At 33.7% G+C, this 12,326-nt stretch overlaps 1 protein-coding gene across 1 annotated transcript; it reads right to left on the bottom strand.

Moving 5' to 3' along the window:
- Positions 1-6,020: 6,020 nt before the first annotated feature.
- On the bottom strand, positions 6,021-9,005 carry LOC131606676 (external alternative NAD(P)H-ubiquinone oxidoreductase B3, mitochondrial-like). Its single transcript, XM_058878846.1, has 10 exons — positions 8,914-9,005; positions 8,532-8,793; positions 8,112-8,318; positions 7,724-7,974; positions 7,411-7,630; positions 7,226-7,330; positions 6,824-7,084; positions 6,499-6,620; positions 6,301-6,420; positions 6,021-6,214 (listed from the first exon to the last, which is right to left on the bottom strand). The coding sequence occupies exons 1-10, from the start codon at positions 9,003-9,005 to the stop codon at positions 6,127-6,129; spliced, it is 1,728 nt and encodes a 575-aa protein (XP_058734829.1). The 3' UTR covers positions 6,021-6,126.
- Between the last annotated feature and the right edge of the window lie 3,321 nt (positions 9,006-12,326).

Below are 12,326 nucleotides of genomic sequence, written 5' to 3'. Positions count from 1 at the left end.
GGGGATGTATTGTTGTATGATAGTTATTTCAAGTCTTTTGTGCAAGGTACCAAATCTGGCTTATGCTTCATATGCATGTTTGAGTTTTTGTATGGCGTAATGATCCATTTTGATGGATATGCTACGCTTTTGAGGATGAAATGCTATATGCAGTGAATACTATATGCAAAGTGCCAAATAAAGGCATTAATAAGGTAAACACCAAGGAGAATCCCCTTAGTGTTAAGAATTCTGTAGAGATGCCAATAGATATTGGATTTTGACTTGCAATATGTACCTTCTGGTTGTTGATTTGTAAAGTGTAGAATAACTTTCGACTTCTCACCATATGCCATTGCTTGGAGGATTTTCAGCTTAAGGAGATTCCCTCGATTCGCCATGTTGGGGATGATAAATCCAGATAGGGAAACCAGGTTGGGAAGTAGAATAACTCCCATGAGAAATAAACTCCCGTGATTGGGGGGAGAACAAGTTCCTAGGAGAAATAAACTCTTATGATTGGGGAGAGACAATATAACTCAAAAGATTGTACTTCAAGCTTCATGACCTACGGAGGAATTCTCCCTAAAGGATCCTTGCGCCAAAAATACTTGAGATAATCTGCCCAATATGTTCAAACGTTTGAAGTAGTCCATCCTGATCAACGGATCCTTGAAGAGATTTATCGAATCTCGACATAATTGCCCTAGATTGATGGAAGCTTGAGAGAGATTTCTCGTCTTGAACCAAGCCTGGAGAGATTCATCGACGTGATTGCCCCTGATTGATGGAAGCTTGAAGATATTTATCGACGTGATTGCCCCAGATTACACATCTTATCATAATCCTCAAGTTCCACTACGATCAAGCAACATGTGGAAGCAACTTTATCACGCTCAACGGAGCATTCAACCTTTTCCCCCCAAGATAATCAATCAAGCTGCATTTGCTCAATAGAATATTCAGGCCTTTCTCCTCAGGGTAGTCAATTAACGAAAGTATCAACTGATCATGCTCAACGGAGCCTTCAGGCAACATGCCCCTTGATAATCATTCTCTGAAATGATTGGCTTTTTACTCCACGGAGTTCTCAAGTCTCTTTACTTTGACATGATTAAGCTCTTCACTGATTCTCATCCTTGAGATTTCTTTGATGTTAAGCAAATGTTTGCATGCAGAAAAGTGCTAATTCTAAGAATGATAATTCTAATGCAAAGCGTATGTCAGTCTTGAAGTTTAAAGAAACTTTTTATTGAATTGAGGTTGCGACCTCTTGCGAATGGATCACTAGTTGATACAAACTCAATTTTTTTACATATGGAAGATAAAGCAAGCATATGATACCATCACGGATATATGTCACGCTTCAATGGGAGTCAGTTAAACACTATATTATCAGAGTGTGCTTTCAAAATAAACCTTGCTTCAATTAGGACTTTTAAGAGTTGTAACTTGGTCGGGTTCACGGTTTTCAGAAATAAGGGATATTTAGGCTCAAAATTATTTGGTGCCCACCCCCTTAGTGATGTTCTCCAGTCCTATGTTCAGTTAACTCGACATGAGTGTTCACCCCTTACAAGGAATTTTTAAATGGTTGAAGAATCAATGAGGTTTTTTGGACATGGCAGTCACCCACTTTCTTATTCTTCTGATTCATTATCACACGATTTTGGTTTTTTGCTTTGCATTATTTTTCTTTCATCGTTTTTCTTTTTCATTTTTTTCGCCATTCTTTTTTCTTTGAACAAGTCGTGTGATCTTGTGTTGCTTTCGGTTTGTTTGAAAGATTGTGACTATCTCATTCTTTGATTGATGGGGGATAACCATTGTGGCATCGTCATCTTTTAACCTCTTGACGAAATAAGGATAACCATTGCGATTTTGACATTCCTCAACTTTTCGAAGGATAACCATTGTTGTATCCTACCCTTGAGTTACGAGATGTTGGTAGTTAAAACTGTTGGTTTAGGTTAGAACTGAAATTGAATGTTGGTTTTTGGTGATTGAATTGAATGCAGTAGGTTAATGAAATAACTAGGACAATGTTTAGTGGCTGTTTTTCATTACTTTTTGGAGTATGATTTCGGCAAAGACTCAAGTCATTTTCCTCTGTTTGGGACATGTCCTGATTGGTTAGGTTAAGGTCTCCGAGGAACTATTTTTGTTGATGAAAACTGTTGGGCTGAATTGATTATGATGCAAAATTTCATTTTTCTTTACTTGATGCAGGGCGACCTTTTGTTGATTGGTTTCTTACTGTGGCTGCTGGGTTAGTAGTGCAAGGTGGTGGGCATGGAGCTTGAACAACATGGGATTTGTCTTTGGATTAGTTTATGATTTGTTTTTTGTTGAAATTTTGTAATGAATATAGGAACTAATGGATTTGGACCTTGATTTTCTTTTGCATAACTGTAAGAATGCATACTGCAATTGTAATGGTTTTGTATTTGCGAGGTATGAATATTGGACTTTTGTAAAGGAACATGGTTGGTTTAGAATGAAAGTGATGATGTTTAAAGATTAGGAACAAAAAGCCAAAATATTTTTGTGTAATAATTTTTTGTATTGGACATTTGAATGGTGTGATGATATTTGGATTTTTGTATATAAGGAGACATTTAGTTTTCCTCTTTTGTAATGGATGTTGGATATTTTTGTAAACTTTTGTAATGGACTTAGATGATATAATAGTATTTGGATTTTGTAACTTGACTAATACCAAGTAACCGTAACAAGCCTTGAATGAAAAAATCCCATTTTATACTCTTGCATCTAGAATAAATAAGTAACATTGATGTCCACATAATATGGCTTAAAAGAAATGAATTTAGTTCAAAGTCAACCTTGTTCAAATGCTTTCAAATAACTCCAAGTGATTCCAAATGTTACCATCATTAATAATTATTGTGTGTCAATTCTTAAATGGGAAATGGCTTAAAATGAATCCACACACTCCTTTAGTATAAAAATCCAAGACCTGTATCCTTTAGTGACGGCCAATTCGAGTAAGCTCGTAGGGAAATGAACCCTCAATAGAATAATCTCTTTGACCACCACGTGAATAAGGAAATAAACCCTAACTCAACTGGTGACTGCAATTTCGATAAAGATATGTCTTGATTCATGATCCACAAACAAATCCCTTCTCCAAGTTCAAGCTTTTGAAAGAAGCTAATAGAATAACTTGTATCATAAGAAACAATGCAAGTCGTTCCTCAGAAGATAGAGAAACTCTAATGTTAAGGGGAGGAACCCATGATAGTTGTGAGCTAAGCCCTAATTCAGGATCCTTGATCCCATGTCAGAACTTATTGCTTAATGATGCATGATGTGTTAGATGACCTAATGGAGTGTATGCATATGACATGAGAAGTCTAAGACAGATAAAAATAAAGGGGTAGGACAAATTTGGGCTATGACAATTACCCCTTGCAACTCTTGTTTCACTAAGGCATTGAGTGTTTGCTGATTCATTCACCTTGAATGTCCTATTTCTTCCCAGTTTAGGCTACATAATCAGCTTCTGATTACAATCATACAACTTCAAGATATTTTCGTTCATGATTTCTAAAAAACATTTTTCAATCAGCTAACCTACACTCATTAGATTGCTCCTCAGAACAAGACGTACCACACATCCTTAATCAGTGCAATTTTTCCATTCTTCAGAGTCACTCTTACATTTCCCATTCCTTCAACATTAAGATACTCATCATCAACACATCCGATCTTGGTCTTTTTACCAAAGTCAAAATCAACCAGCCATTTCTTATTTCCAATTAGGTGATTTGAATGGCCAGTGTCCACATACCACCATTCTACCATTTTTTCACCTTCATTATCGGATGCCATTATGTTGGCTTCTTCACTCTTGTTTTCTTTATTTGATTAGCAATCAGAGGCAAAATGACCAAATCTGTTAAAGTTGTAGCAACAAACCTCTCTCTTATCAAATTTCTCCTTTCCCTTTTGAACATTCTTATGTTTCTTCTCATGTTGATTGGAAGGTTCTGAATTTTGAACATTCTTTTTCTTATTCTCTAACCATGCTTGCTTCTTGTTCTTCTTGTCAAAAGAAGATTTCAGAGCCTGTTCTGACTCCCTTTCAGAGTTGCTTTAAGTCAGACGCAAATCTTGTGCCTCTAAACTACTCCGAAGTTCTTCAATTCTCATGGTGCTAGTGTCTTTAGAATGTTCTATGGTTACAACTATGCAATCAAACTAAGGAGTAAGAGAGCTTAGTACCTTTTCAATGATTGCTTATTCAGAGAGAAATTCTCCACAAGCCTTCATCTTATTCGTGACCACAATCACCTTGGAGATGTAATATGATACCTTCTCATTGTTCTTCATGCTGGGATTCTCGTATTGCTTGCGTAGGAACTGAAACTTCACCTTCTTCACTGATGTGTAACCACCATAGCACCGCACAAGTGTATCCAACACAGTCTTCGCTGTTGTCGCGTTAACAATCTTCTCAAACACCTTCGTATCCACACACTGATGTATATAAAACAATGCCTTATGTTCCTTCTTCCTCGTATTAAGTTGTACGTTTCAATGCGCTTTTGTTGCGTCTTCTGCAACCGATGTGTAACCATCATTGATGAGATCAAGAACATCTTGAGCTCCAAACAACACACGCATCTGAATCGACCATTGATTCTAATTCTTTTCATCGAATACTGGAAGCTTTGTGTTCAAGCTACCATTTCCGCCGTTCATCTTCGTTCTTGTGCAAATCACTCAAATCTCCCAAACACCCGTGTCTCCCAAACCCTAAGAATCAAGATATGTGATTTTCTTTGATTTTGATCTTCAATTCAATGTGAATTTGAGGAACGAAATCAATCACTCACATCACGTACACTCGTGTTTCCCTAGATCAGATCCGGAGCTCTAGATACCAATTTGTTGGAGTTTACACCACCATTGCTGCACACAAAGATGAAGATAAAAGAAAAGTTGAAGAGAGAGAGAGAGAGAGATCTGTAATTAACTTTTTTTCTCAAACTCAATTATGCTACAAATGAGTAATCACTCTTAACAAACTGACTGCAACTTCAGTTTATATACACACAACCAAATTCAAATGTAAATCAAATTAAACTCAAATGTAAATGAAACTTAAATGCATATGTTAAATTGAATTACATCTAACAATTTTCATATGCTTCCACTATAGTGCCAGTTCTTATTTTTACTCTAGTGCAGTATTTCAATATAGGCGTTCACCTTTTCTTCGTCTGATGGGCGTCTGTAATTGAATCAAATTGTTTCAGCGCAAAATAGTATAACGAAAATCATCATGCTTGAAGGATTAATCTTTGTAATCATAAATTTATAAACATACTAAAATAAAGAAGTAAATCTCTCACTTGGTTAAAAAGGTTTGGACTAAGTGAGTAAACTAGGATAAAAAATATGGTTCTATCTTCTCTAACTTAATTTTTTTATTTATTTTTAATTTCAAGCAATTTAAGTTTTTGCAAATTTTTGTAATTTGGTGCATACTTTGTTTTTTTACATATATTGATTAGTTTTTTTTTTTTCAAAAAGTTTGGATTTTAGTGTTAAAATCATAACATTATGTATTGAGTAAAATTTCTATTTTGTATGCTCACCTAGTGTTTTATTAATTAGTAGCTGAATTTTTTTGTTTGTAAAAGGTGTTTGTAATAATTTAATACTGTCTCGTATCATTTTAATTTATGTTGATTTTATAAAAAAGTAATCAACACACTAACTAATGTCATTTTTAATTAGATGATTAAGTATTGTCGTTTGATTCAGTATCATTGTCCGTGTATTGTAATCAATTATGAGTTTTAGAATTAAGTTTTACAAAAAGGTTTGAAAACCATGTTTCCATACTTGAGAAATCCAAAATTGATTAACTTTTGAAGTGTTTTTTATATATTGAGTCATATATAAAACTTTTTTCATCATTCATTCCTCTTTCAAAATTGATGATGCATACCTAGTACCTAGCGATTCTAGAATTCCATATTTAAATCCAAAGTCACTACCCAAAGTACAAAATAAAAACATATGGATCAAAGTTAATGATCAGTAATGTGGATTGCAATGCCAACAAAATATATATAAAGTATGGTATTAAATGTAGTTTAAGCTTTGAACTAGATATCAGATTTGACTTGAGTCTCTGCCAAATATGAATCGTCTTCCCCAATCAGATATCACCAAAGCTCTTGTTCTCCAGCTGACTAGTTTGCTGCATGTTTTAAAGAGCCATTAGAGGATGAAAACAAACCATATATACAATTTCCTGCATTCATTCATGAAGCTTCTAAGTTATACCTTGCATATACTGAATACCACAACCACTGACTGCTATGACCAATTGAAACCCAATCTCCTGGAAGTTGAGCTGCAGTTTGTTCTCCTCCAAGAGGAGCAAATTGTCCCAAATGCTTGTACCTGTTTTTTTTAGCATTTTGTTATAAAAGTCATCAATCATGCACTACAATTTGATTAGAGACACAAAAAAGTTTTTACCTGAATGCATGAAATCTATGGCGTCCGGTTCCTCTAAACCTTAGAGGGCCTTCCGGATATCTCTCGCACAATTCCATCCGATTGAAACAGTCTGCGAGATAGGTTCCTTGTTGAGCAGCTACCTATAATCATTCAAGTTTGAAGCTTAGTTATAGTTAGTTATTAGTTAAGTTAGTTTTGTTACAAATTTGTTAAAATTTGTTAGTTGGTCTTGATCACTATATAAAATGTATCGGTATTCGTTGTATTATACATTTTATCATTGAATCAATACGAAACAATTCAATCATCTCTTCTAGAATATATAGAAAACATATGAACCTACCTGAGCGGTTGCAGGAAGATTTTTCATCTGAGAATCAACTTTGGAAAGAGCTTGTTTAAAGTATTCAATGTCCACAACTGTAGTAGGGCTTTCCTGAGATTTACTTAGCAAAGAAGCCATGTCTTTCATTTGACTCTTTAAATAAATGTCCACTTGTGGATACCTCTCAATAATATCTCCAACAACGTTTTGAAATTCTTTAAGATCTAACATTCCGGAGTTGTCCTTGTCCGCTTTGCTAAATATCACCGCTATATCTTCCTGGTAAAATCAAAGGAGCAGTGCAAAGGCAGGGAAAAAGCTAGCAGATTATGAGCCATACTCAACAATTACCTTACTTCTTTGGTCTTTTTATTAAAAATAAAAAAATAGTTGTTCAATGAATATATAGATTGTGCATACCATAACTTTACGTTGATTAACAGTGGCACAATCACCTAGAGCATAGATGTTGTCACATCCTTCCACCCTCAGCCATTCATCGGTCACCAATGCGCGCCTGTTAATCTGTCATACAAACAATTCAAGGCTAAATTTGATTACTCTTTGAGACTAACTTTTGAATACAAGTTCGCGCATAAACAAACCTGGCCAAGTTGCTTCATAAAATCAACTATTTCAGGACGAGCACCAATACCAGTGGACCAAACTACCATCCCATGAGGTAAAGTAACAATTTCACCACTTCCTCTTTCTTTCGACGAGATTTCTTTTTCACCAACTTTCACAACCATAGATCCTAATTTCACATCAATTCCATCTCTTTTGAACTTTCCTTCAGCAAATTCTGTTATTCTCTTGTCAAACCTGTAATCAATCAAGAAATGATCACCAGCGTAAGCCAACCGCAATTTAGAACCATTTGCCTAAGTATCGAAATATAGCTAAAAAATACATTACATGTTCAAGATATGATCGCCAGCCTCGAGGAGAGTAATCTTGACATGGTCTTTAAGTGAAGGATATAACTTAGACAGATCTTCATGCACAAAATCATGTAGCTCTGCTGCAAACTCTACACCAGTTGGACCACCACCGACAATTACAAAACTGAGAAGCTTTTTCTTCTCTTCCACCGGTACACAAGGAAGGCTTGCTCTTTCAAAAAGGTTAATCACTTTGTGGCGGATTCTTTTAGCATCTTCCACTTCCTAATTCACAAGTAATATCACCATATTATAATCAAAGTTCTAAATTCCAATCTGCAACCGCAATTGCGGCTGCAATATACAAGTTCACGGCCTAACCGCAATGGCAATTTAAAAGCATGATCATGAGATTTAAATACCTTCAAGAAGTAGGCATGTTCCTCGACACCAGGTGTATTAAAGGTATTAGAACGAGCTCCCATAGCTATTACTAAGTAATCATAATCAAGGGAAAATTCTTCTGTTCCACCTAGCTTTTTGTCATGAGTAGCTTTGCAGTAAACTTTGTTGTTCTTTGGATCAATCTTATAGCATTCAGCTTCACTGAATTGAACATCTAAACCACTCTGTTCAGGACGGGAACCAAATCATCCTCTTGAAAAATATACCGACTAAAGATTAAAATGTTATGCAAAATTTTTCACTATCTATTGAAGGGCATGCAAAATATCCAAAGTGCTTTAGTTTTTTTTTTTGTTCTAGACACGGATAGAGGAATTACAGGTTCGCATCTGCCTCTCTGCATAAATATGATTTTAAAATGGTTTTGATTTGTATACCTTTCTGCTGATATTTCGAATAGGCTCAACGATACTTCGTGCCTCGACTGTGCCACAAGTGACACTAGGTAACAAAGGAGTGAATGCAAAATAGTTACGCGGTGAAACAACATGAATATCATAGGAGGAGTTTTTCATGCTTTTCACAAAACTTGTTCCAGCCCAACCAGTTCCAAGAACCACCACCTTCTTTTGTGGGAATTGATCACCACTATCACTATATGCTGATCTGGTATCACCATATGCCGCTAGACCTCCACCGCTGCAGCTCAAAAAATCAAAGAGTTAAATGTAACTGTCCATTAATTTATATATACAGAAATAACAGGCAAACAGGCAACAAGTTTGAGAAACCATAATAACAACATGAATATATTATAACCTGATGATAGTGCATACAACAACAGACTTAGACCAGGATGGATACTCATGAAAAACCCTGGAGGCTGTGTGATAAAAGGAAGACCAACTCATAGTGAATTCCCTATCTAGTTAGTTAATTTTCTTCTGTGTTTATTTTGCTATGTGTATGCTTTCTTTGCAAATGAGATAGAAGAAGAGAATGAGTTCATGCAAAAACGGAAGAGTGAGATATTTTTAGGTGTCCACGTAGTATGCATGCCTAGGAATTGATCTCCAGTGTATACGGAGTTGAAAATATTGTATGGACAAAAACATATCATGTTGTAATGATGTTGAAACAAGAAGAATAACATTGAGGTCGTGGATAAGTTGCTAATGTTGACGCCTTCATTCTCGGATCTTAATGTTATAAATCATGTTGCAATATTATGCAATTAACATCACTAATCTTTTGGAGTTTGTAAAACAAATAATATTTTAATTTTAATTGTGTCCCATTAAATTTTGTTGAGATCAATTTATGGATGTTCAAAAATATTATTAACTGAATTATACTGGAACTGAACTGCATTGCACCATAAGAAAACTGAACTACTTAAAAGGTTAATGAACTGAACCATTTAATATAAACCATTCAAATTCATTTATAAATTGATTTAATTATATCAATTATTTTTTCAAGAATGAAAAATCATTTGAGAATAAAAGTTTTTTTTTGAATTTTTTTCAAAAAATTAAATAAATTTTCTGAAAAATAAAAATTTTGGGTAAAAAATTGAAAATAAAAAAAAATTATGGTGACTCCATTTTATTAGGGACTTTTGCCGGACAAATTTAAATAAACAGACATGTTAGGTTTGTCAATCCTATTTCATTTTTATATTTAAAATTATAAAAATGATTGTGAATATTAATTTAGAAGTGAGTGTTCTTTTTTTTTTTTTTTTATTTAGAAGATATAAATTTAGAAGTGAGTGTTCTTTCTTTTTTTTATTTATTAAGAATTGGTTTTTTTTAAAGATAATCTAAGTAAAAGAACATTCAAATGTACGAAAAAATTAAATTGATGCTCAGCTGCATCAATTGTAATAATTTTTATTTATTTAAAAGATATAAATTTAGAAGTTAGTTGTTCTTTCTTTTTTTATTTATTTAGAAGTTAGTGGTTTATTTAAACATAATCTAAGTAAAAGTACATTCAAATGTACATAAAAATTAAATAGATGCTCAGCTGCATCAATTGTAAATTGTAATAAAGGTCAGTAGACGGTGACAACTATTCCTCCCTTCATTTACAACTAAACTCCGAAACAAAATTATGAAATAAAATCGTATTATAAAATAAAATCGTTAGTTAACGAAGTAACACTATAATTGATTATGTAATAAATATTTCAACGATAAACTTTACATACTGATTAACTTTATTTTTTTGAAAATAAATAAAAAATATGAAAATAAATTATTTTTCAAAATTTTCAAAAATAAAAACATTATTTTTTTTTGAAAATAAATATTCTAAAAAATGTTGTTTTTAATATTTATTTTTTTACATTTTTTATGAAATTAAAAAAAATTGGTTTTAAAAGAATTCAAAATATAAAATGGATTTAAAATTACAAACGGATTAAAAACTAGTTTATAAATATTAACCAATTCTAAACTAGTTTTAAATTGAATTGAAACCATTTTAATAGGTAATTGAATTTTTATTGAAGTAGATATTATAAACTGAACCGAACCATAAATATGATTTGGTTCAGTGCAATTCATGAACCATGAACGCCCTAGATCAATCCCTATATAAATGAGATATGTAGAGACAAATTTAGATTTTTTTTACTGTGGTTACCAATTCAAATAACTGGTTATATATTTCAAGAATTCTAAATCTCTAAAAAATTATGGCTCCTTAACACACTTACCTTGTAATCTTTAGGTGCAAAAGTGAAAATACATAGTGAGGTAATCATTGGTAAACCCCAAGAAAGATGTCAATTGTTAAAAACCTTTGTTTTTAGGCCATCTCAATTGTTGTACTCGATTACCTTATATGTGGTAACCGGTTCCCCTATTTTACATAGAAACAGAAACGAAGTTGGTTGGGATGTACCCGGTTACCCTATATACGGTAACCGATTACAACTGTTACTTTAGGTTTTCTGTTTTAGTTTTAAGTGTGTTTTAGCTTCCCAATTATTTTGTAATTTGATGTAATTAAGGAATTCAATGCTCCCTATTGTTGTTAATGCCAATTTCAATTCTCACCCTTAATTACTCTCTCTCTCTCTCTCTCTTTCTCTCTCTCTCTCTCTCTCTCTCTCTCTCTCTCTCTCTCATTTTTCTCTCAATTCTCAAACTTCATCTTTTCCAAATAAAACCTAATTCTCCAATGATTCAACTTATTTGATTCTGTATGTTCAAAGATTTGGCATCAAGAGCCTGGTTCAGATCCAATTCTGCTGCAATAATGAGTATCGTTTCCAAAGATGGAATCCCTACCAACCTACCGATTCTTGATTCGAAGAATTATGACAAGTGGTCGAAACAAATGAAAGTTTTGTTTGGGTATCAAGAAGTTCTCAATATCGTCAACAATGGTGTTACACCACTTGGGGATGAAGCTACTGCTGCTCATCAAGCAACATTCAAAGAAGAGAAGAAGAAAGACTATAAAGCACTTTTCTTGATTCATTTTTGTGTTGATGGCGATAATTTCGAAAAGATCGGTGATTGCGAGTTGGAAAAGCAAGCTTGGGTAATATTTGGGAAAGCTTATGTTGGGGCTGCTAAGGCTAAGGCGGTGAGGTTACAAACTTACAAAAGTCAATTCGAGTTAATGCAAATGGAAGAGAAGGAAACGATTAATGATTATGTGATGTGTATTATGCGTTTGGTAAATCAAATTAAGGCGTGTGGAGAAACCATTCTAGAACTGAATGTTGTGGCAAAAATCTTATGTTCTTTAACGTTAAGATTCAACAACATTGTAGTGGCAATCGAAGAGTCGAAGGATCTTACGACGTTGAGCAAGGATGAGTGAAATTCTAGTAATAGAAAATTAATGTCGTATCGGATGTTATGACATTCACTTTAGTACAGATTATTAATCTTAGCAGTAAGTAAGAAATAACAGTAATTAGGAACACAGGTAATATTTTTACCCAGTTCGATGTGTAGTTACACCTACTCTTGGGGATATCAAGCCAGGGAGGAAATCCACTATAAGAGGTATCAATTCAGGATTAAACCAACAGTTACACCCCTCACTTAAAACCTACCCAATGCAATTTCAATCTAATACTAAGATCTGAGTTCCTACTCACTGCAGTGATAACAAGACAAATTAAACAAGAATAAAGTGAGGACACACTTCAAACAAATCTTTATTTTGCTTAAAAGCTTCAATCAAGGAACATAGCACTCTTGCTT

The sequence above is a fragment of the Vicia villosa genome, linkage group LG5 (genome assembly GCF_029867415.1).
Source record: "Vicia villosa cultivar HV-30 ecotype Madison, WI linkage group LG5, Vvil1.0, whole genome shotgun sequence".
Classification (NCBI taxonomy): domain Eukaryota; kingdom Viridiplantae; phylum Streptophyta; class Magnoliopsida; order Fabales; family Fabaceae; genus Vicia; species Vicia villosa.
Note: the sequence above shows the minus strand (reverse complement) of the source record. Positions and strands in the feature narration are given on the sequence as shown.